General features: G+C 36.5%; 1 protein-coding gene across 4 annotated transcripts in view; it reads right to left on the reverse strand.

The window, feature by feature from the left end:
* Positions 1 to 25,268, reverse strand: part of MME (membrane metalloendopeptidase) — a 138,897-nt gene that overhangs the window by 16,054 nt on the left and 97,575 nt on the right. For all 4 annotated transcript variants that reach the window (XM_066259055.1, XM_066259054.1, XM_066259056.1 and 1 more), the window contains exons 18-21: positions 15,688 to 15,807; positions 12,607 to 12,740; positions 12,427 to 12,492; positions 8,274 to 8,369 (exon numbers count right to left, since the gene is read on the reverse strand). In XM_066259055.1, coding sequence (XP_066115152.1) covers positions 8,274 to 8,369; positions 12,427 to 12,492; positions 12,607 to 12,740; positions 15,688 to 15,807 — 416 coding nt within the window. The remainder of the gene's footprint in view (positions 1 to 8,273; positions 8,370 to 12,426; positions 12,493 to 12,606; positions 12,741 to 15,687; positions 15,808 to 25,268) is intronic.

Here is a 25,268-nt window from a genome sequence, read left to right on the forward strand (position 1 = left end):
AAGAAAACTCCCTGGGTAAGCACAATGAGAAGACAAAGAAGTGAAATCCAAATGAAACCACAAGGGAGACCTTCAGGAGATGAACTGAGTGATATGGAAATAATCAAACTTCCGGATGTGGAGTTTAAAATAATTATTGTAAGGATGCTTAGGGATCTTAGAACAACAATGGATGGTCATCACAAACACCTAAATAAAGAAATAGCAAGTATAAAAAAGGATATTGAAATATTAAAAAAGAATCAGTTGGAGATGACAAATACAATATCAGAAATGAAGACCACAATGGACGGAATTAAAAACAAGATGGATACAGCTGAGGATCGAATCAGCAAGTTGGAGGACAACTGGAATGAAGGCATGAAAGCAGAGAAGAAAAAAGAAAAGAGACTCAAAAAGTCTGAGGAAACTCTTAGAGAGCTCTGTGACAACATAAAGAGAAATAACATCCGCATCATAGGGGTTCCTGAAGAAGAAGAGAAAGAACAAGGGATAGAGGCTCTGTTCAATCATATCATAGCTGAAAACTTCCCTAAATTAATGCAGGAGAAACTCTCACAAATTCAAGAAGCACAAAGAACTCCATTAAAAAGAAACCCAAAGAAACCTACACCGAGACACATCATAATTAAAATACCAAAACTAAGTGATAAAGAGAAAATATTAAAAGCTGTGAGAGAAAAAAAGGCTATCACCTACAAAGGAGCCCCCATAAGGATGACATCAGACTTCTCAACAGAAACACTTGAAGCCAGAAGGGAATGGCAAGAAATATTCAAAGTAATGCAGAACAAGAACCTACAACCAAGACTACTTTATCCAGCAAAGCTCTCATTTAAAATTGGAGGAGAAATACAAAGTTTCCAGACAAAAAAAAACTCAAGGAATTCATTACAACCAAACCAATGCTGCAGGACATGTTAAGGGGCATGGTGTAAACAGATTAAAGTGGGAAAAGAATATAGCAAAAGAGGAATACAGCTTTAAAGAATAAAATGGCAATAAACAACTACATGTCAATAATAACCCTAAATGTAAATGGATTAAATGATCCAATCAAAAGACATAGGGTAGCTGCATGGATAAAAAAACAGGACCCGTACATATGCTGTCTACAAGAGACACACCTTAAAAGAAAAGATGCACATAGACTGAAGGTAAAAGGATGGAAAAACCATTTCATGCAAATGGAAATGAAAAAAAAGTTGGGGTAGCAATACTTATATCAGACAAAATGGACTTTAAAACAAAGAATATAGTAAGAGATAAAGAAGGCCACTACATAATGATAAAGGGAGTAATCCAACAGGAATATATAACTATTATAAATATCTACGCACCTAATATAGGAGCACCTAAATATATAAAGCAGACTTTGATGGATATAAAGAGCAAGATCAACAGCAACACTATAATAGTAGGGGATTTTAATACCCCACTAACATCACTAGATAGATCCTCCAGAAAGAAAATTAACAAAGAAACAGCAGACTTAAAGGACACACTAGATCAACTCGATTTAATAGATATCTACAGAACCTTTCAGCCTAAAGCAGCAGAATATACATTCTTTTCAAGTGCTCATGGTACATTCTCTAGGATAGACCACATGTTAGGGCACAAAAGTGCTCTCAACAAATTTAAGAAGACTGAAATCATATCAAACACTTTCTCTGATCACAATGGCATGAAACTAGAAATCAACCACAACAGAAAAGTTTAAAAATTCTCAAACACATGGAAACTAAATAGCAGGCTGTTAAATAACAAATGGATTAAAAATGAGATCAAAGAAGAAATAAAAAAATTCCTAGAAACGAATGATAACAAGCATACAAGAACTCAAAATTTATGGGACACAGCAAAAGCAGTACTGACAGGGAAGTTCATAGCAGTACAGGCACACTTTAAGAAGCTAGAAAAAGCTCAAATAAACAACTTAACCCTGCATCTAAAAGAACTAAGAAAAGAACATCAAGTAAAGCCTCAATGTAGTAGAAGGAAGGAAATAATGAAGATCAGAGCAGAAATAAATGACATAGAGACTAAAGAAACAATACAGAGTATCAATAAAACTAGGAGCTGGTTTTTTGAAAAGGTAAACAAGATTGATGAACCTTTAACTAGACTCACCAAGAAAAAGAGAGAGAGGACTCAAATAAATAAAATTAGAAATGAGAGCGGAGAAATAACAACTGACACAACAGAGCCTGACCTGTGGTGGCGCAGTGGATAAAGCATCGACCTGGAAATGCTGAGGTCACCAGTTCGAAACCCTGGGCTTGCCTGGTCAAGGCACATATGGGAGTTGATGCTTCCAGCTCCTCCCCCCTTCTCTCTCTCTGTCTCTCCTCTCTCTCTCTCTCTCTCTCTCTCTCTCTCTGTTTCTCCCTCTCCTCCCTAAAATGAATAAATAAAAAAAATTAAAAAAAATTATGACTAACAACTGACACAACAGAAAAACAAAGGATTGTAAGTAAATACTATGAAGAACTGTATGCCGAAAAACTAGACAACCTAGATGAAATGGACAAATTCCTTGAAACATACAATCTTCCAAAAATCAGTCTGGGAGAATCAGAAAACCTAAACAAACCGATTACACCCAATGAGATTGAGACAGTTATCAAAAAACTCCCAACAAAGAAAAGTCCCGGGCCAGATGGCTTCACAAGTGAATTCTACCAACTATTCAAAGAAGAACTAACTCCTATCCTTCTCAAACTATTTCAAAAAATTCAAGAGGAAGAAAGACTTCCAAGTTCCTTTTATGAGGCGAGCATAATTCTGATTTCAAAACCAGGCAAAGACAACACAAAGAAAGAAAATTATAGGCCAATATTCCTGATGAATATAGATGCTAAAATCCTCAACAAAATATTAGCAAACCAGATCCAACCATATATGGAAAAAATCATACACCATGATCAAGTGGGATTTATTCTGGGGAGGCAAGGCTGATACAGTATTTGCAAATCTATCAATGTTATTCATCACATAAATGAAAGAAAGGAGAAAAACCACATGATAATTTTAATAGATGCAGAAAAAGCATTTGATAAAATCCAGCACCCATTTATGATCAAAATTCTCAGCAAAGTGGAAATTCAGGGAATATACCTCAACATGATAAAAGCCATCTATGAAAAACCCACAGCCAACATCATGCTCAAAGGGCAAAAATTAAAAGCAATCCCCTTAAGACTAGGAACAAAGCAGGGGTGCCCCCTTTCACCACTCTTACTCAACATAGTCCTGGAAGTCCTAGCCACAGCAATCAGACAAGAAGAAGAAATAAAAGGCATTCAAGTTGGAAAAGAAGTAAAGCTATCATTATTTGCAGATGATATGATACCGTATATAGAAAACCCTAAAGTCTCAGTCAAAAAACTACTGGACCTGATAAATGAATTCAGCAAGGTGGCAGGATATAAAGTTAATACTCAGAAATCAGAGGCATTTTTATATACCAACAATGAACAATCAGAAAGAGAAATTAAGGAAACTATCCCCTTCACAATTACAACCAAAAAAATAAAGTACCTAGGAGTACATTTAACCAAGGAGACTAAAGACTTGTACTCGGAAAATTATAAAACATTGATAAAAGAAATCAAGGAAGATACAAACAAGTGGAAGGATATACCATGCTCATGGTTAGGAAGAATAAACATCATTAAAATGTCTATATTACCCAAAGTAATTTATAAATTCAATGCAATACCAATTAAAATACCAGTGACATACTTTAAAGATATAGATCACATATTCCAAAAATTTATATGGAACCAAAAGAGAACACGAATAGCCTCAGCAATCTTAAAAAAGAGGAATAAAGGAGGAGGTATCACACTTCCTGATATCAAGCTATACTACAAGGCCATTGTACTAAAAACAGCCTGGTAGTGGCATAAGAACAGGCACATAGATCAATGAAACAGAACAGAGAACCCAGATATAAACCCACAGGTCTATGGACAACTGATATTTGACAAAGGAGGTAAGGAAATACAATGGAGTAAAGACAGCCTCTTTAACAAATGGTGTTGGGAAAATTGGACAGCAACCTGCAAAAAAATGAAACTAGACCACCAAGTTACACCATTCACAAGAATAAACTCAAAATGGATAAAAGACTTAAATGTAAGCCATGAAACCATAAGCATCTTAGAAGAAAACATAGGCAGTAAGCTCTCCAACATCTCTCGCAGCGATATATTTGCTGATCTATCTCCACGGGAAAGTGAAATAAAAGACAGGATAAACAAATGGGACTATATCAAACTAAAAAGGTTTTGCATGGCCAAAGACAATAAGAACAGAATAAAAAGACAAACTACACAATGGAAGAACATATTTGACAGTATGTCTGATAAGGGGTTAATAACCAAAATTTATAAAGAACCTCTACAACTTAACACCGGAAAAGTAAACAATCCAATCAAAATATGGGCAAAAGAAATGAATAAACACTTCTCCAAAGAGGATATACAGATGGCCAATAGGCATATGAAAAAATGCTCAACATCATTAATCATTAGAGAAATGCAAATTAGAACCACAATGAGATATCACCTCACACTGGTTAGAATGGCGTTAATCAACAACACAACACAGAATAAGTGCTGGCGAGGATGTGGAGAAAAGGGAACCCTCCTGCACTGCTGGTGGGAATGCAGACTGGTGCAGCCATTGTGGAAAACAGTATGGAGATTCCTCAAAAAATTAAAAATGGAACTGCCTTTTGACCCAGATTTTTCATTATTAGGAATATATCCTAAGAATACCAAATTACTGATCCAAAAGGAGAAATGCACCCCCATGTTTATGGCAACATTGTTCACAATAGCGAAGATCTGGAAACATCCCAAGTGTCCATCAGAGGACGAGTGGATTAAAAAGCTTTGGTACATATATACTATGGAATACTACTCAGCCATAAGAAATGATGACATCGGATCATTTACAATAACATGGATGGACCTTGATAACATTATACGGAGTGAAATAAGTAAATCAGAAAAAAAATAAGAATTATCAATATATGAACCAATGCAGAGATGGGACATAAGAATGAGACTCAGTGACATGGACAAAAATGTGATGGTAACAGGTAGTGGGGTGGAGGGGTGGGGAAGGGGCAAGGAAGGAGAGGGAGGGAGTGGGGGGAGGGGAGGGGCACAAAGAAAACCAAATAGAAGGTGACAGAGGATGATTTGACTTTGAGTGAGGGGTATGCAGCATAATCAAAGGTCAAAATAATCTGGAGATGTTTTCTCAGAACATATGTACCCTGATTTATCAATGTCACTGCATTAAAATTAATAAAAATAAGATTAAAAAAAAAACTTACAACAAACAGAAGTATTGGCCCAGATGTCTTCCCAGGTGAATTTTACCAACTATTTAAAGAACTAACTCCAATGCTTCTCAAGTTATTTCAAAAAATTCAAGAGGAGGGAAGACTTCAAGCTTCTTTTAAGAGGCGAGCATAATCCTCATTCCAAACCAAGGCAAAGACAACACAAAGAAAGAAAACTATAGGCCAATATCCCTGATGAACTTAGATATTAAAATTCTCAACAATATATTAGCAAACTGGATCCAGCAATACATGAAAAATGTCATATATCATGATCAAGTGGGATTTATTCTGAGGAGGCAAGGACAATACAATATCTGCAAATATATCAATGTGATTCATCACATAAACAAAAGGAAGAAGAAAAATCACATGATAATATCCATAGATGCAGAAAAAGCATTTGATAAAACCCAGCATCTATTTATGATCAAAACTCTTAGCAAAGTCAGAATACAGGGAACATACCTCAACATGATAAAGGCCACCTATGACAAACCCACAGCCAACATCATACTCAGTGGGCAAAAATTAAAAGCAATCCCCTTAAGACCAGGAACAAGGCAAGGGTGCTCCCTTTCACCACTCTTATTCAACATAGTTCTGGAGGTCCTAGACATAGCACTCAGACAAGAAGCAGAAATAAAAGGCATTCAAATTGAAAAAGAGGAGGTAAAAATACCATTATTTGCAGATGATATGATATTGTATATAGAAAACCCTAAAGTCTCAGTCAAAAACTCCTAGAACTGGTAAATGAATTCAGCAAGGTGGCAGAATATAAAATTAATATTCAGAAATCAGAGGCATTGTTATATATACATCAACAATGAACTGTCTCAAAGAGAAATTAAGAAAACAATTCCCTTCACTATTGCAACAAAAAAGTAACATACCTAGCAGTACATTTAAACAAGGAGGTTAAAGACTTATACTTGGAAAATTATAAAATATTGATAAAAGAAATCAAGGAAGATACAAACAAGTGGAAGCATATACCAAGTTCATGGATAGGAAGAATAAACATCATTAAAATGTCTATATTACCCAAAGCAATTTATAAATTCAATGCAATTCCTATTAAAATACCAATGGCATACTTCAAAGATATAGAACAAATATCCCCAAAATTTATATGGAACCAAAATAGGGTAAGAATAGCCTCAGCAATGTTGAAAAAGAAGAATAAACTGGGGGTATCACACTTCCTGATATCAAGTTATACTACAAGGCCATTGTACTCAAAATAGCTTGGTACTGGCATCAGAACAGACTTATAGATCAATGAAACAGAACAGAGAACCTAGAAATAAACCCACACCTTATGAACAATTGATATTTGACAAAGGAAGTAAGAGCATACCATGGAGTAAAGACAGTCTCTTTAATGAATGGTGTTGGGAAAATTGGACAGCTACCTGCAAAGAAATGAAACTAGACCACCAACTTACACCATTCACAAGAATAAACTCAAAATGGATAAAAGACTTAAATGTAAGGCGTGAAACCATAAGCATCCTAGAAGAAAACATATGCAGTAAGCTCTCGGACATCTCTCACAGCAATGTATTTGCTGATTTATCTCCACTGGCAAGGGAAATAAAAGACAGGATAAACAAATGGGACTATATCAAACTAAAAATTGCTTTTTCACAGCAAAAGACAATATGAACAAAATAAAAGACAAACCGCACATTGGAAAAACATATTTGACAACACTTCTGATAAGGGGTTAATAACCAAAATTTATAAAGAACTTCTACAACTTAACACCGGAAAAGTAAACAATCCAATCAAAAAATGGGCAAAAGAAATGAATAGATAATTCTCCAAAGAGGACATACAGATGGCCAATAGGCATATGAAAAAATGCTCAACATCACTAATCATTAGAGAAATGCAAATTAAAACTACAATGAGATACCACCTCAAACTAGTTAGAATGGCGCTAATCAACAAAACAACACAGAATAAGTGCTGGCGAGGATGTGGAGAAAAGGGAACCCTCCTGCACTGCTGGTGGGAATGCAGACTGGTGCAGCCATTGTGGAAAACAGTATGGAGATTCCTCAAAAAATTAAAAATGGAACTGCCTTTTGACCCAGATTTTTCATTATTAGGAATATATCCTAAGAATACCAAATTACTGATCCAAAAGAAGAAATGCACCCCCATGTTTATGGCAACATTGTTCACAATAGCGAAGATCTGGAAACAGCCCAAGTGTCAGTGGACGAGTGGATTAAAAAGTAGTGGTACAGATACACAATGGAATACTATGGGGCCTTGAAAAAGAAGGAAATCTCACCTTTTGCGACAACATGGATGGATCTGGAAATTATTATGTTAAGTGAAATAAGCCAGGCAGAAAAAGAAAAATATGATATGACCTCACTCATTTGAGGAATCTAATGAACAATGTGAACTGAGGAATGGAAAAGAGGCCAAGATGAGATCAAAGGAACTAGAAGGAAAGCAGTCAGAGGGAAAGGGGATGAGAGGATGGGATCAGAGAAGGGAAAGAGATTAGTGAAATTATATATATATAACAGAGCATTATAGAGAGCAGGACAACAAATCCTGGAGGGAAGGGAGGAAGGCGTGAGGGGGCACACCTCCTCCAGAATCCTGAGGTGAGGGGGCAATGGTGGTGTCGAGGGGAACATGGGGGTGCGGGGGAGATATATTTGGTAGGACACTTGAATCTATGTAAACACAGTAAATTAAAATCAATAAAAATTTTAAAATATATGTATAATCTGATAGTCCATTATACATAGCAAACTTTAGTCAAGTCAAATGATCTGCTACAATTGATTAAAACAAGAGAACCTAGAATGCATATCTAAGTTACTATAAAATTATAACTCAAAATGAGTTTGATATCAATCAATAAAAGAAAATACCATACCTGAGCAAAGTTCAAGAAGAAGAGCTGTTTGTGATTTAGGTCAAGTCCAGGAAGCAATTTTTCTTTGCCATTCTTTTTAATATGATTTTGGTATGCCTAGGCAGTTAATGAAACAGAAACATGATGTTTATAATTTCTAGATTTATATATAAATCTATGCAAAAGACCACATAGCCAAATAATTAACTTCTTGTTAATTATTTATAATATATATTTAGATATGGTAACCTACAATTGCACAGATTAGAAAGAAAGGTAGAATTTACAAATGCTTTGAAAATAGGACACTGATGAACAAACGACAAGAGCCCAGCATATGTCAAATGACCAATAAATGTCAAACAAATGGTTTACTTAAATAGTAATGAAAAACTTATGTAAATGTTCTATTGGTAGACGAATATATCTAGCTAGTTGGAAGAATAGATTGCTAAGGGAGTCTGTAATTGCTATATTTAGCTTAGTTACTACTCTTAGCAAAATATACTCATACCAGACTTTGAGTGATTCTTGCCAAAAGTCAAGGGGTTCTCTTAAGATTTTATAGAGGTCTAATATCGTATCTTCTAAAAATAAAGATGAGCAACTATTCTGGTCCCTTGAAGCCAGGGCAAAAGAAAGTGAATCTTAGTTACATTAGGAAAAAGGAATTTAGGTTACTTGAATATCTAAAAATTCTTAAGGATTAATGAACACTGTTGAAAAGTGTAGATTTCCTCTACTTATATACTTAAGAAAGGGGATTGACAACAAATTTTTTAATAAATGTTACTTTCAATTTAATACAAAGGACAGTGATTATATTTCATTTCGTTCTACTTGCCATTACCATAGATTTATTGAGTCTGTACTATGTAAAGATGCTGAGGAAATGGGGCATACCTGAGCCTGTTCCCTCTTAGGGAGTTCGCAATCTAGGAGGGGATTTCATGTATAATAAAATATTTGCACAAATGTAATTTGCTTCATTAAAATTCAGTATTTATTCTAGATGAGAATCTCCATGGAAATACCATCAACCCAGATTTTGGCTAAATTTCTTTCTTTCTTTCTTTCTTTCTTTCTTTCTTTCTTTCTTTCTTTCTTTCTTTTAATTTTTATTTTTTTGTGAGAGTGAGAGCTTGAGTGAGAGAGATGAAAAACATCAACTCATAGTTCTGGCACTTTAATTGTTCATTGATTGCTTTTCATACATGCCTTGACTGGGGGTTTCAAGTCGAGCCAGTGACCCTTTGCTCAAACACACAACCTTGGGCTTCAAGCCAGTGACTTCTGGACTCAAGCCAATGACCTTGGGATCATGTTGATGATCCTGCACTCAAGCTGGCAAGCCTGTGCTCTAGCCAGATATGCCTGTGCTCAAGTCGGTAACCTCGGGATTTTGAACCCGGGATCTCAGCATCCCAGGACAATGCTCTATCCACTGTGCCCCCACTGGTCAGGCTTGGCTGGATTTTTAAAGCAGTGATTCTTAATCTGCCAGTATTTAGAATAGCCATGGGAGAATTAAGAGTGCCAATGTCTTCATCTTCTAGGCAAGATAGAGTGACAGGGACTGGTTAAATAACCTTCTTGTGAAAACATACAAATTATGGACAAAATATACGAAGTGATAGCTTGCATGACACTGGACATTGGAAAAAAGAGAAGTGATTTCTGTGAGCTGGTAAACAAATGAGCCCTATGATGGTCTTTAGCATTTCTAAGCTATAACATTTAGAAGGGAAACCCAGTCAGAGTCCAAGGGGCTCCTAGAGTTGAGGACAAAGAGTTCAGGGACACTAGGACAGGGCACTGAAGAGGAGAAAGCTGCACAGACAGAAGGTCTCCAAAGATAAGATGGCCCCTCAAGTATTCAGTGAGTATGTGAGTATGCAAATGAGAAAACTATCCAAGCTAGTGAAGGAACCGCGACCAAGGATTAGAGATAAAAAGGTCTCGTATGAACACCCAACAAGAAGGAAAACCTCAAGCTCACACAGTAGGCTCTTGGCTCAGTAGTGAAGAATAACTTTCTTTAGACTGAGCACTTTCCTAGTCCCACCTAACAAACTGTAAAAGCAAGATCTAAAAGGACCGAACCATTTCTGAACAACTCAGCTGTATCTTAGAATGAAGTTCAAACATGTTTATAGGAAACCAAAAATACCCAGCACCTAAAGGGGTAAAGTGCACAATGTCGAGCACCCAGTAAGAAAATTAGCAAGCATTTAGAGAAGCAATTTACCATCTCCCAGGTCTTGGCGGGTATTTATTCTTTTTGAAATTTTGCAGTTAGCTTAATCTCCCAAGTCTCACCTTCTGATCATCTGTCCATGTTCACTGTCAAATCACAGGCCCCACTGGTCATCTCGCCCACATAGCTCTGATGCTTCCTCTTCTTTGCTGATCCAACTACTAAGGCTCTCCTCCTGCCCACTAACCCAAAGATTTCTATGGTGGACAAGTAACCCTACATCCTCATTCATTCCATGGAATATTTGATTCATCTTATCATGGGGACATCTTGTCTGCTGTGTTTTCTCAAGTAGACTCTGCTCATTCTCCCACATCTGGCCTAACTAGGGCTGGAAGAAGCACGTACATGGCCCTCACTCTTCATTGTAGTTCCAACACCACTTTCTTCTACTCTTTGTGAAAATCCTTACTTGTTTTTGTGCACATGGCATCTGTGTGACCATCCTTCAACCCTTGTTTAAATTATCAAGTAATGACATCTTTTAGGAAGGGTTCATAGCTCTATCTTCAGCACCGAGAACAGTGCCAAACATGTATAGTGTATCTGTAAAGTCATGGTGCACTTTTGACCAGTCACAGGAAAGCAACAAAAGACAATAGAAATGTGAAATCTGCACCAAATAAAAGGAAAACCCTCCTAGTTTCTGTAGGATGATGTGGCAGCATGTGCACATGCACAAATGATGACATAACACTGTGTATACAGAGGAGCAGACTACGGCCATGCCAGTCAAGATGTGGACGGTGCAGAGGAAAGTTCAGTGTGTTCTGTGGCTTGCTAAATTCGACTCCATGACCAAAGTGTAACGTGAATATTGGTGCGTTTATAACGAAGTGCCACCACATAGGAATAACATTACTCGGTGGGATAAGCAGTTGAAGGAAACCGGCAGTCTGGTGGAGAAACCCGTTCTGGTACCAGGTGTCCCCAAACTACGGCCCGTGGGCCACAATGCGGCCCCATGAGGCCATTTATCCAGCCCCCACTGCACTTCTGGAAGGGGCACCTCTTTCATTGGTGGTCAGTGAGAGGACCACTGTATTTGGCAGCCCTCCAATGGTCTGAGGGACAGTGAACTGGCCCCCTGTGTAAAAAGTTTGGAGACCCCTGTTAGGCCATTAGTCAGTGACGAGACTGTAGAGGCTATACGGAGTAGCTACCTAAGGAGCCCTAAAAAATCTGTGCGTGAGCCCACATTGAACTGCTCTGAATAGGTATGAAACTGGGAGAGTTTTCCTTTTATTTGGTGCAGATTTCACATTTCTATCATCTTTTGTTGATTTCCTGTGACCAGTCAAAAGTGCACCATGAGTTTATGGATACACTGTAGTAAAGTGCCCAACAAGTACTTACTGACTGCACAAGATAATGGAAGTCTAAATGAGAATCTAAGCGCACTTCACGATAAACTCTGACTGTAATAGTTTGAATCATTAAAAGGTCACAGGCTGAAACCATATCTCTCAGTCCCTCACTGTATAATTGTAACTGAACTGTGGTTTGATATTTCATCTGTGGTTTATGCTGATATAGTTCCCAAATATGCTTCACCTTTTGAAAACTGAAGGTCCAGTTCAGTACATTGATTAATAATTCTGAATTCATTCTTTTTATGGGTCCTCTTTTGTAATAAATTTTTTTCAGAGATTATTTCTTAAAAAAAGGTTGCCTCCTCTGTGGACTTGCATATCTCTTCAGTCTGCGTTTCCTCCCTTCAGCTTCTGCGTCCGCTCAGTCACACTGCACTGCCCTTGTGGTCAGCATATTTACAGTCCCCTTTCTCCTCCTGTTTTCCATTTTCCTCTTTTGTTGCTTACATGATACATGCCTTTGCCAAAGGTTTTAAATGAATGATTAAATAAGATAAATATATATTGCAACCACTATGATGAGAAGGAAAATATTATTACTCACTCTGTAGGCTTGGCCAATACCTCCATTATCAGCAATGTTTTCTCCCAGTGTATTAATGCCATTGAGCTGTTAAAAAAAAAAAAAAGACCCTTAACTGTATCCTGATTTTTAAGAAAGCATCACTAATTCACTTAGGATTAGACACATTCAAAACCTTTTAAGAGAATGCTGATGACATACACGTTGTCCACCGGCTAGGTCCCAGGAGAAGTTCCCGTACTGGTACACCATGCATTGGGACTGCTCTTTAAAATTGTTGGCAGATTGTTGTGTCCACCAGTCAACGAGGTCTCCATCCTTATTAAAATTTCTGCCTATAATATATTTATTCAGGTAAAATGAAAAGTCATTACACCAAAAATTACAATAAGATACATATATATATATGTGTATATATATATACACATATATATATATATACACACATATATATATATATATATATATTAGTATTTTTCTGAAGCTGGAAATGGGGAGAGACAGTCAGACAGACTCCCGCATGCACCCGACCGGGATCCACCCGGCACGCCCACCAGGGGCGATGCTCTGCCCACCAGGGGGCAATGCTCTGCCCCTCCCGGGCGTTGCTCCACCGCGACCAGAGCCACTCTAGCGCCTGGGGCAGAGGCCAAGGAGCCATCCCCAGTGCCCGGGCCATCCTTGCTCCAATGAAGCCTTGGTTGTGGGAGGGGAAGAGAGAGACAGAGAGGAAGGACAAGGTGGGGGTGGAGAAGCAAATGGGCGCTTCTCCTATGTGCCCTGGCCAGGAATCGAACTTGGGTCCCCCACACGCCAGGCCAACACTCTACCGCTGAGCCAACTGGCCAGGGCCCAATAAGATATTTTAAATTCAAAGTTCAAGAACTGAAATACTGCCATGTGAGAGAACATGAAACTGAACTCAGAGGGAGAGGAATTATTATCCTTCTTCATTCAGCTGGTGAAGTGGGGGCTGCTAGGGTTTTTTCTGTTGACACACCTCAGTAATAATTCGTACAGTTCACTTACTTGGCTCTTAAGGTCTCAGCTGAGGTCACCAGATAAAACTCCTAAAATAATGCCTTATTTCTGTTACATGGTTTCCACCTGAACCCAATCTGTTTAATTTGAGACTTTGAGATTTTAAAAGGTCAATATTTTTATTCTGGCATTCATTTCATATCTCAAACCCTTATGGCACATTGTGGCCTCAGTTTCCCTCTACTTCAAGCAAAAAGAAAAAGCCACCTTTCTTTCTAGAGCTTTACTGCTAACCCTAAATACTTTGTTTTTTTCCTTTTTTGAGATACAGTGGCATTTATATATGTCAATTGCTTTGACGCTAAATTTTATCATCCTTTTAATAGTTATCTATGATGGAGTGAGTATAAAAAGGGCTACAAAGACAAACTACCTGAATCACCATCATCCTGGTTCCACCAGTTCCTAGCTTTGTAACTTTAGTGAGTTTTTATTGCAATATGTGTCTCTATTTCTTTTTTCTATTAGAAAAATGGAAGTAGTACCCACTTGTGAAGACTATTATATAGTTAAATGAGTTAACAGACACTTACTAAGTCCTTTTCAAACTTGTACCTTTTCCCATCTCCTTTTCTTTCTCTGGATCTCTAAAGATCTAGTTAAGGCTTAATTATTTCCTCTATATTGTACTTTTCCTGTTTTCTTTCCCCTTACAAACCAATCTTTGTCATAGCTTTAACTATATTCTGTCTTTACTTCTTTTCCTCTCAATTTCAATAAAACTCTAAATCTATTTCGCCTATCAAAAATCTACTTTGAGGTGGCCCTGGCCAGTTTGCTCAATGGTAGAGCATCGGCCAGGCATGTGGAAGTCCTGGGTTCAATTCCCAGCCAGGGCACAGCACCCATCTGCTTCTCCATCCTTCCCCTTCTCCTTTATTTTTGTCTCTCTCTTCCCCTCCCGCAGCCAAGGCTCCATGGGAGCGGGGTTGGACCCAGGCGCCAAAGATGGCTCCAAGGCCTCTGCCTCGGGCACTAGAATGGCTCCTGTTGCAGCAGAGCGGTGGTCCAGATGGGCAGAACATTGCTCCCTGGTGGGTATGCTGGGTGGATCTCGGTTGGGCGCATGTGGGAGTCTGTTTGTCTGCCATCCGCCGTTTCTCACTTTGTTCAAAAAAATCTATTTTGAGGTATACAAACATTTAAGTGTCCACTGTTTGCACAGCCCAAAGCTCAGCAGTAGGTATAAGATGAAAAATAAAATAAGTAAATAAATAATAAAAAAGGAAGTCATTTCACATCACAAGCAGTTTAAGCCTCTTATGACTTATGGGTATCTTACTGTTTAATTTTTTACATCTGATTTTAAGACACAGACCTTTGCAAACAACAGTTCGCATAGGGGCTACTATCTAAAATATATAAAGAACTCACAAAGCTCAGCAATAAACAAGCAAGCGATCCAATTAAAAATGGGAAGAGGACATGAACAGATACCTCCCCCAGGAAGACATACCAATGGTCAACAGATATATGAAAAGATGCTCATCTTCATTAGTTATTAGAGTAATGCAAATCAAAACTACAATTAGATACCACCTCACACCTGTTAGATTAGCTATTATCAACAACACAGGTAATAACAAGTGCTGGAGAGGCTGTGGAGAAAAAGGAACCTTCATCCACTGTTGGTGGGAATGTAAAGTAGTACAACCATTATGGAAGTATGGTGGTTTCCTCAAAAAATTAAGAATAGAGCAAGGGGGGTTGGGAGAAGGGTGTAAAAAAGGACAAATATAAGGTGATGAAAAATTATTTGACTTTGGGTGATGGACATACAATATAATTCAAATGATGTAGTGATGTTTGCCTGAAATCTAGGTACATTTGTTGATCAGTGTCATCCTGTTAAATTTAATTTTCTAAATAAATAAATAAAATATGCAGTTAGTTATCAAAACAAACAAAAAAAGACATGAACTCTGTTTTCTAAAAGTCTGGAGAGCTAAGACATTATAAAATCAGGAAATAAGACTAAGTATTATCATTGGTGTTTTCTCTATGTGAATATTTGCTTTATTCTTTCAGAGAGTGAAGTACACATTGCTTATCTCCCTACTGTATTAGCACTAGAAATTTCTGATCTTCCTAAGTAACAACTTAAAAGAAACAATGTGTGGTGATAATTAGGTCAATGATACATGCGTGAATACATGTATTTTTGTATTGATAAATTATAATAACTTTTAATCAGGTTTATTCAGTTATATCTCAGTCAAAGGGATGACAACTGCACTTTACCATTGTCATCAAAGCCATGGGTAATTTCATGTCCGATGACCATGCCGATGCCCCCATAGTTCAGTGAGTTAGACTGCTGGGCGCTGAAGAAGGGGGGCTGTAGAATGCCAGCTGGGAAGACTACAAGGAAAGAAAATGGTTAAGGATTATTTGTGGCTGTATTTTAGAATGGAAGGTCTAGAGTTGGCTTCTTACCTGCTAAACTGTGTTACAGTATGTCTGTTTCACTTAATTTTATAAGAAAATGTTTTGTGATAGAAACAAATGCAGATTTTTATTACTGATGAACAAAGAGCTCATCCCAGAATGACACCATTAATCTGTTGTTTATAATAACAATTCACTTGATAATCTCTATTAAGATTGTTTTCTGCTATAGGAAATTCAGAGCATCTTCAGCCAGAAGGTCTTATTCCCATTGTAAACGTTTAGGGGAAAGAGTTACTTTAATAACACAAGTATTACTTTTATGTTATCTCTAACATTTTACCTATTATAGTTAATTAAATAAATAGAGCCACTCAATCACATAACCGTATTTTATTTTCATCAAGAAGTCTATGACTGTTTATTACCTTTATTAATTTTTAGAGAGAGAGAGAGAGAGAAATAAAGAGACAGAGACAGAACAGACAGAAAGGGAGAGAGATGAGAAGCATCAACTCATAGTTGCAGCACCTTAGTTGTTCATTGATTGCTTCTTACATGTGCCTTGACTGGGGTGCTCAAGCTGAGTCAGTGACCTCTTGCTCAAGGCAGCGACCTCTTGCCCAAGCCAGCGATCTTTGGGCAAGCCAGCGACCATGGGGTCATGTCTATGATCTCAAGCTCAAGCAAGTGACCCCATGCTCAAGCCAGCTGAGCCCACACTCAAACTGGTGAACTTGGGGTTTTGAACCTGGGTTCTCAGAATCCCAGGTCAATACTCTATCTATCCACTGTTTACTGCCTGGTCAGTCTATTTCCTTATATTTATTGTTTTCTTTCTCTTGACTTCCCCACTCTCCAACTATTAGCCCATGGAGAGTAGAGATTTGTATCCCTGTACATGTTTGTTAAGTTTATTTATGTATTTTCAGTTCACCATCTCCAGCAACTAAAACTAGAATAGTTTCTGAAACATTCTAGGTGATTAGAAAATGTGCTGAATAAATGAATTTATTTTGACTTTAGGAAGGAACAATTTTTATATATCTAATCTTGAAATCTGTATTTGACAGGCTAACTTTCTACACTAAGATGTCTTATTAATTCTTTACATTTTATATGTCAAACATCAAACTCCTCATTTTCCCCTCTAAGGCATCACTCTCTTGACTTTATTATTTCTGTTAATGGCATGTGAACGGTCTTAATTCATCCTAAGTGAACATTTACTATTTATCTTAGATATCTCCTTTCTTTAACAAAGTCTTATACAGTTTACTTAGGAAAAGACTGGATCATGTACCTCTCTTCTAGGAGCAATCTGTTCTGGTTTTCTCCTATCAGACACCGTCCTCGTTCATACTCTCATTTCCTGCCTTAGAATTCATTTCTTTTTTTTTTTTTAATTATAATTTTATTTTTTTAATGGGATGACATCAATAAATCAGGATACATATATTCAAAGATAACAAGTCCAGGTTATCTTGTCGTTCAATTATGTTGCATACCCATCACCCAAAGTCAGATTGTCCTCTGTCACCTTCTATCTAGTTTTCTTTGTGCCCCTCCCCCCCTCCCCCCATAACCACCACATTCTTATCAATGTCTCTTAGTCTCACTTTTAAGTCCCACCTACGTATGGAATAATGCAGTTCCTGTTTTTTTCTGATTTCCTTATTTCACTTCGTATAATGTTATCTAGATCCCACCATTTTGCTGTAAATGATCCGATGTCATCATTTCTTATGGTTGAGTAGTATTCCATAGTGTATATGTGCCACATCTTCTTTATCCAGTCATCTACTGATGGGCTTTTTGGTTATTTCCATGTCCTGGCCACTCTGAACAATGCTGCAATGAACATGGGGCTGCATGTGTCTTTGCGTATCAACGTTTCTGAGTTTTTGGGGTATATACCCAGTAGAGGGATTGCTGGGTCATAAGGTAGTTCTATTTTCAGTTTTTTGAGGAACCACCATACTTTTTTCCATAATGGTTGTACTACTTTACATTCCCACCAACAGTGTATGAGGGTTCCTTTTTCTCCACAGCCTCTCCAACATTTGCTATTACCTGTCTTGTTAATAATAGCTAATCGAACAGGTGTGAGGTGGTATCTCATTGCAGTTTTGATTTGCATTTCTCTAATAACTAAAGAAGATGAGTATCTTTTCATATATCTGTTGGCCATTTGTATTTCTTCCTGGGAGATATGTTTGTTCATGTCCTCTTCCCATTTTTTTTATTGGATTGTTTGTTTGTTTGTTGTTGAGTTTTATGAGTTCTTTGTATATTTTGGATTTTAGGCACTTATCTGAGCTGCTGTTTGAAAATATCATTTCCCATTTAGTTGGCTGTCTGTTTATTTTGTTATCAGTCAGTTTCTCTTGCTGAGCAAAAACTTCTTAGTCTGATGTAGTCCCATTCATTAATTTTTGCCTTCACTTCTCTTGTCTGTGGAGTCAAATTCATAAAATGCTCTTTAAAACCCAGGTCCATGAGTTGAGTACCTATGTCTTATTCTATGTACTTAATTGTTTCAGGTCTTATGTTTAGATCTTTGATTCATTTTGAGTTAATTTTAGTACAGGGGGACAAACTGTAGTCCAGTTTCATTCGTTTGCATGTGGCTTTCCAGTTTTCCCAGCACCATTTATTGAAGAGGCTTTCTTTTCTCCATTGTATGTTCTTGACCCCTTTATCAAAAATTATTTGACTATATATATGTGGTTTTATTTCTGGACTTTCTATTCTGTTCCATTGGTCTGAGTGTCTATTTTTCTGCCAATACCATGCTGTTTTGATTGTCATGGCCCTATAATATAGTTTGAAGTCAGGTATTGTAATGCCCCAGCTTCATTTTTTTTCTTTAGGATTGCATTGGCTATTCGGTTTTTTTTTATATTTCCATATAAATCTGATGATTTTTTGTTCCATTTCTTTAAAAAATGTCATAGGAATTTTGATGTGAATTGCATTAAATTTGTATATTTTTGGGTAATATGGCCATCTTGATTATATTTATTCTTCCTAACCAAGAACAAGGAATGTTCTTCCATCTCATTATATCTTTTTCGATTTCCTTTAACAATGGTTTATAGTTTTCATTATATAAGTCCTTTACATTCTTTGTTATGTTTATTCCTAGGTATTTTATTTTTTTTGTTGCAATTGTGAAGAGGATTATTCTTTTGAGTTCGTTCTCAAATGTTTCATTGTTGCCATATAGAAAGGCTATTGACTTCCGTATGTTAATTTTGTATCCTGCGACCTTACTGTATTGGCTTATTGTTTCTAGTAGTCTTTTTGTGGATTCTTTGGGATTTTCGATGTATAGGATCATATCATCTGCAAAAAGTGATACCTTTACTTCTTCTTTTCTGATATGGATGCCTTTTAGTTCTTTGTCTTGTCTGATTGCTCTGGCTAGAACTTCTAGCACCACGTTAAATAAGAGCGGAGAGAGTAGGACAACCCTATCTTGTTCCTGATTTAAGGGGAAAGCCTTCAGTTTTGTGCCATTTAGTATGATGTTAGCTGATGGTTTATCATATATGGCCTTTATCATGTTGAGATATTTTCCTTCTATACCCATTTTGTTGAGAGTCTTAAACATAAAATTGTGTTGTATTTTATGAAAAGCCTTTTCTGTGTCTATTGATAAGATAATGTGGTTTTTGTTCTTTGTTTTGTTGATATGGTGTATTACGTTAACCGTTTTACAGTATGTTGAACCATCCTTGAGATTCTGGGATGAATCCCACTTGATCATGATGTATTATTTTTTTAATATGTTGTTGTATTCGATTTGCTAGTGTTTTGTTTAGTATTTTTGCATCTGTATTCATTAGAGATATTGGTCTGTAGTTTTTTCTTTTTGTGCCATCCTTGCCTGGTTTTGGTATGAGGGTTATGTTGGCCTCATAAAATGTGTTTGGTAGTATTGCTTCTTCTTCAATTTTTTGGAAGACTTTCAGTAGAATAGGAACCAACTCTTCTTTGAATGTTTGATAAAATTCGCTGGTATAACCGTCTGGGCCTGGACTTTTATTTTGGGGGAGGTTTTTAATGGTTTTTTCTATATCTTCTCTACTAATAGGTCTGTTTAGGCTTTCTGCTTCTTCTTGACTCAGTCTAGGAAAGTTGTATTGTTCTAGGAATTTATCCATTTCTTCTAGGTTGTTGAATTTAGTGGCATAAAGTTTTTCATAGTATTCTACAAAAATTCTTTGTATATCTACAGTATCCTGTGGTGATTTCTCCTCTTTCATTTTGGATTTTGTTTATATGAGTTCTTTCTCTTTTTTCCTTGGTAAGTCTTGCCAAGGGTTTGTCAATTTTGTTGATCTTTTTCAAAGAACCAGCTCCTTGTTCTATTAATTTTTTCTATAGGTTTTCTGTTCTCTATTTCATTTATTTCTGCTCTGATTTTTATTATCTCCTTTCTTTGGCTGGTTTTGGTTTTTCTTTGTTCTTCTTTTTCTAGTTCCTTAAGGTGGGAAGTTAAGTGGTTCACTTGCACTCTTTCGTATTTTTTTTCATATGCCTGAAGTGATATGAACTTCCTCTGTTATCACTGCTTTTGCTGCATCCCATAGATTCTGATATGTCACATTGTCATTTTCATTTGTCTGTATATATCTTTTGATCTCCGCACTTATTTCTTCTTTGACCCATTCATTTTTTAAAAGTATGTTTTTTAGTTTTCACATTTTTTATGGAATTTTTTTCTTCTTTTTTGCAGTTGAATTCTAGTTTCAAGGCTTTATGATCAGAAAATATGCTTGGTACAACTTCGATTTTTCTGAATTTGCTGATGTTGTTTTTGTGGCCCAACATGTGGTCAATTCTTGAGAATGATCCATGTACACTGGAGAAAAATGTATACTCAGTCACTTTGGGATGAAATGTACGGTAGATGTCTATCATATCCACGTACTCTAGTGTTTTGTTTAAGGCCACTATGTCTTTGTTGATTCTCTGTTTGGATGACCGATCTAGAGCCGTCAGCGTGTATTGAGGTTTCCAAGTATGATTGTATTTTTTTCAGTTTTTGTTTTAAGGTCAATAAGTAGCTGTCTTATATATTTTGGGGCTCCTTGGTTTGGTGCATATATATTAAGAATTGTTATGTCTTCTTGATTCAGAGTCCCCTTAGCCATTATGAAATGGCCATTTTTGTCTCTGAGTACTTTTGCTGTCTTGTAGTCAGCATTATCAGATATGAGTATTGCTACGCCTGCTTTTTTTGGATGTTATTTGCTTGGAGTATTGTTTTCCAGCCTTTCACTTTGAATTTGTTTTTATCCTTGTTACTTAGATGAGTTTCTTGTAGGCAGCATACAGTTAGTTTTCCTTTTTAATCCATGCTGCTACTCTGTGCCTTTTTATTGTTAAGTTTAAACCGTTTACATTTAGTGCAATTATTGATACTTGTGAGTTCCCTATTGCCATTTTATAAATTTCTTTCTGTTAGTTTTGTGTCTTGTTTGATCCTTCTCTTTCATCTTTCTATCTTTTGTTTTTATTTGGGTGTATTCCATACATCTTTCCTCTGTTGCTTTCTTTTTTAAATCATGTGCTTCTGTGGTGGTTTTTTTTTTAATTTTATTTTTTTAATGGGGTGACATCAATAAATCAGGATACATATATTCAAAGATAACAAGTCCAGGTTATCTTGTCATTCAATTATGTTGCATACCCATCACCCAAATCAGATTGTCCTCTGTCACCTTCTATCTTGTTTTCTTTGTGCCCCTCCCCCTTTCCCTCTCCCATTCCCCACTCCCCGCCATAAACACCACACTCTTATCAATGTCTCTTAGTTTCACTTTTCTGTCCCACCTACGTATGGAAGAATGCAGTTCCTGTTTTTTTCTGATTTACTTATTTCGCTTCATATCATGTTATCAAGATCCCACCATTTTGCTGTAAATGTTCCGATGTTCATTTCTTATGGCTGAGTAGTATTCCATAGTGTATATGTGCCACATCTTCTTTATCCAGTCATCTATTGACGCGCTTTTTGGTTGTTCTCATGTCTTGGCCACTGTGAACAATGCTGCAATAAACATGGGGCTGCATGTGTCTTTACATATCAATGTTTCTGAGTTTTGGGGGTATATACCCAGTAGAGGGATTGCTGGGTCATAAGGTAGTTCTATTTTCAGTTTTTTGAGGAACCACCATACTTTCTTCCATAATGGTTGTACTACTTTACATTCCCACCAACAGTGTATGAGGGTTCCTTTTTCTCCACAGCCTCTCCAACATTTGCTATTACCTGTCTTGCTAATAATAGCTAATCGAACAGGTGTGAGGTGGTATCTCATTGCCGTTTTGACTTGTATTTCTCTAATAGCTAAAGAAGATGAGCATCTTTTCATATATCTGTTGGCCATTTGTATTTCTTCCTGGGAGAAGTGTCTGTTCATATCCTCTTTCCATTTTTTTATTGGATTGTTTGTTTGTTTGTTGTTGAGTTTTATGAGTTCTTTATATATTTTGTATATTAGGCCCTTATCTAAGCTGTTGCTTGAGAATATCATTTCCCATTTAGTTGGCTTTCTGTTTATTTTGCTATCAGTTTCTCTTGCTGAGCAAAAACTTCTTAGTCTGATGTAGTCCCATTCATTAATTTTTGCCTTCACTGCTCTTGCCTGTGGAGTCAAATTCATAAAATGCTCTTTAAAACCCAGGTCCATGAGTTGAGTACCTATGTCTTCTTCTATGTACTTAATTGTTTTGGGTCTTATGTTTAGATCTTTGATTCATTTTGAGTTAATTTTTGTACAGGGGGAGAGACTGTAGTCCAGTTTCATTCTTTTGCATGTGGCTTTCCAGTTTTCCCAGCACCATTTATTGAAGAGGCTTTCTTTTCTCCATTGTGTGTTGTTGGCCCCTTTATCAAAGATTATTTGACCATATATATGTGGTTTTATTTCTGGACTTTCTATTCTGTTCCATTGGTCTGAGTGTCTATTTTTCTGCCAATACCATGCTGTTTTGATTTTTGTGGCCCTATAATATAGTTTGAAGTCAGATATTGTAATGCCCACAGCTTCATTCTTTTTCTTTAGGATTGCTTTGGCTATTCGGGGTTTTTTATAGTTCCATATAAATCTGATGATTTTTTCCTGTATTTCTTAAAAAACGTCATTGGAAGTTTGATGGGAATTGCATTAAATTTGTATATTGCTTTGGGTAATATAGCCATCTTGATTATATTATTCTTCCTAGCCAAGAACAAGGTATATTCTTCCATCTCATTATATCTTTTTCGATTTCCCTTAACAATGGTTTATAGTTTTCATTATATAAGTCCTTTACATTCTTTGTTATGTTTATTCCTAAGTATTTTACTTTTTTTTGTTGCAATCGTGAAGGGGATTATTCTATTGAGTTCGTTCTCAATTGTTTCATTGTTGGCATATAGAAAGGCTATTGACTTCTGTATGTTAATTTTGTATCTTGTGACTTTACTGTATTGGCTTATTGTTTCTAGTAGACTTTACTGTATTGGCTTTTTGTGGATTCTTTGGGGTTTTCGATGTGTAGGATCATATCATCTGCAAAAAGTGATACCTTTACTTCTTCTTTTCTGATATGGATGCCTTTTATTTCTTTGTCTTGTCTGATTGCTCTGGCTAGAACCTCTAGTATGTGGTGGTTTTTTCAATGGTGGTTACCTTTAAGTAATGAAAAGGGTTCCTGCCCTGTTTATTGTAGTGCACTATTTTGTGAGTACTTTTGCGCTCCATTGTCCTTTGCTACTGTTAATCTCCATCCACTCCTCGCCCTTTTTTTGTTGTTGTTGTCACAGTTTAAATTTGGTTTTATTGTGTTCGTCTTGGAGCTTTTACTTGTGGGGTTTTTTTTTGTTGTTGTTCTTTGTATCTGATTGAAGAACCCCCTTTAGTAATTCCTGGAGTGGGGTTTTTTTGATGATAAATTCCCTCATCTTTTCTGTATCTGTGAATGTTTTTATTTCTCCTTCATATTTGAAGGATAGCTTTGATGGGTATAGTATTCATGGCTGAAAGTTCCTCTCTTTCAGGACTTTAAATATTGGGGCCCACTCTCTTCTAGCTTGTAGAGTTTCTGTTGAGAAATTGGATGATAATCTAATTGGCCTTCCTTTATATGTTGTATTCTTCTTTTCCCTGGCTGCCTTGAGAATTTTTTCTTTGCCGTTGGTTTGTGCCAATTTCATTATGATGTGTCTTGGAGTAGGTTTGTTGGGGTTAAGAAAACTCAGAGTTCTGTTTGCTTCTTGAATTTGAGGCTTTAGTGCTTTCCACAGACTTGGGAAGTTCTCATCTATTATTTGTTTGAGTATGTTCTCCATTCCATTCTTTCTCTCTTCTCCCTCTTATATACCTATTATTCTTATGTTATTGTTTTTGATGGAGTCAGATAATTCCTGTATGGCTATATCATTTTTTTTCATTTTTGAGTCTCTTTGTTCTTCTCTCTGTTGTGCCTCAAGTTGCTTGTCTTCTATTTCACTAATCCTCTCTTCTATCTGGCCTGTTCTATTAGCTAAGGTTGTTACCTCGTTTTTCAGCTCATGTATTGCGTTTTTCATCTCTGTTTGATTTGTTTTTATATTTTCAATTTCCTTAGAAATATATTCTTTGTGTTCATTGAGTTGTTTTCTGAGCTCCCTAAATTGCCTTTCTGTGTTTTCTTGTATATCTCTGAGTATTTTTAGGATTTCTATTTTAAATTCTCTGTCGTTTAACTCTAAGGTTTCCAATATATTAAATTTTTTCTCCATAGACTTTTCCTCATCTATCTGTTACCTCTTTTTCTTTTCTATCCATGATATTCAATTGTCTTTTCCTTAATGGCATCTGAGGGTGGTTTTGTTGATAGTATTAATGAGATTTAATAAAGAATAAAACGTTAAAAAATAAAAAAAAATCAAAGAGTTTTTTAAAAACAATAATTAAATAAAAGAAAAATAAAATAAAATTAAAAAAAGAAAAGTATTCTCCCCGTTCTTTTTTCCTCTCTTCTCCTCTCCCCTTTCTTGAGAAAATCTTGTGGTGAACTGTGAGTTATATTGTACTAAATAGAACAAACAATGCCTGTACTGGAGGGCCTGAATTGGGGAGAAGTAATAAAAGGGGAAAAAAAAGACCAGAAAAAAAGGGGGTATGGGCCCACAAAAAGCAAAGAAGGAAAAAAATTTGGGTCAAGAATAAAATTATTTGCTTTTAGGTGTTGGTTGACTAAGAGTTATGATGAGAAGAATAAGAGGGAAACAGGAAAATGGGGGGACAAATTAAAAAGTTACTATTGTATTTAATGGAACAAGAACTAGACAAAATGAAGAGCCAGGGATGGGAGCACTGCTAGAGAGTTGAAAAGGTGAAGTAAAAATGCCCCAAAATCCACAAACATAAGTTTGAGTCCCAGATAAGATAATT

The sequence above is a fragment of the Saccopteryx bilineata genome, chromosome 2 (genome assembly GCF_036850765.1).
Source record: "Saccopteryx bilineata isolate mSacBil1 chromosome 2, mSacBil1_pri_phased_curated, whole genome shotgun sequence".
Taxonomy (NCBI): Eukaryota; Metazoa; Chordata; class Mammalia; order Chiroptera; family Emballonuridae; genus Saccopteryx; species Saccopteryx bilineata.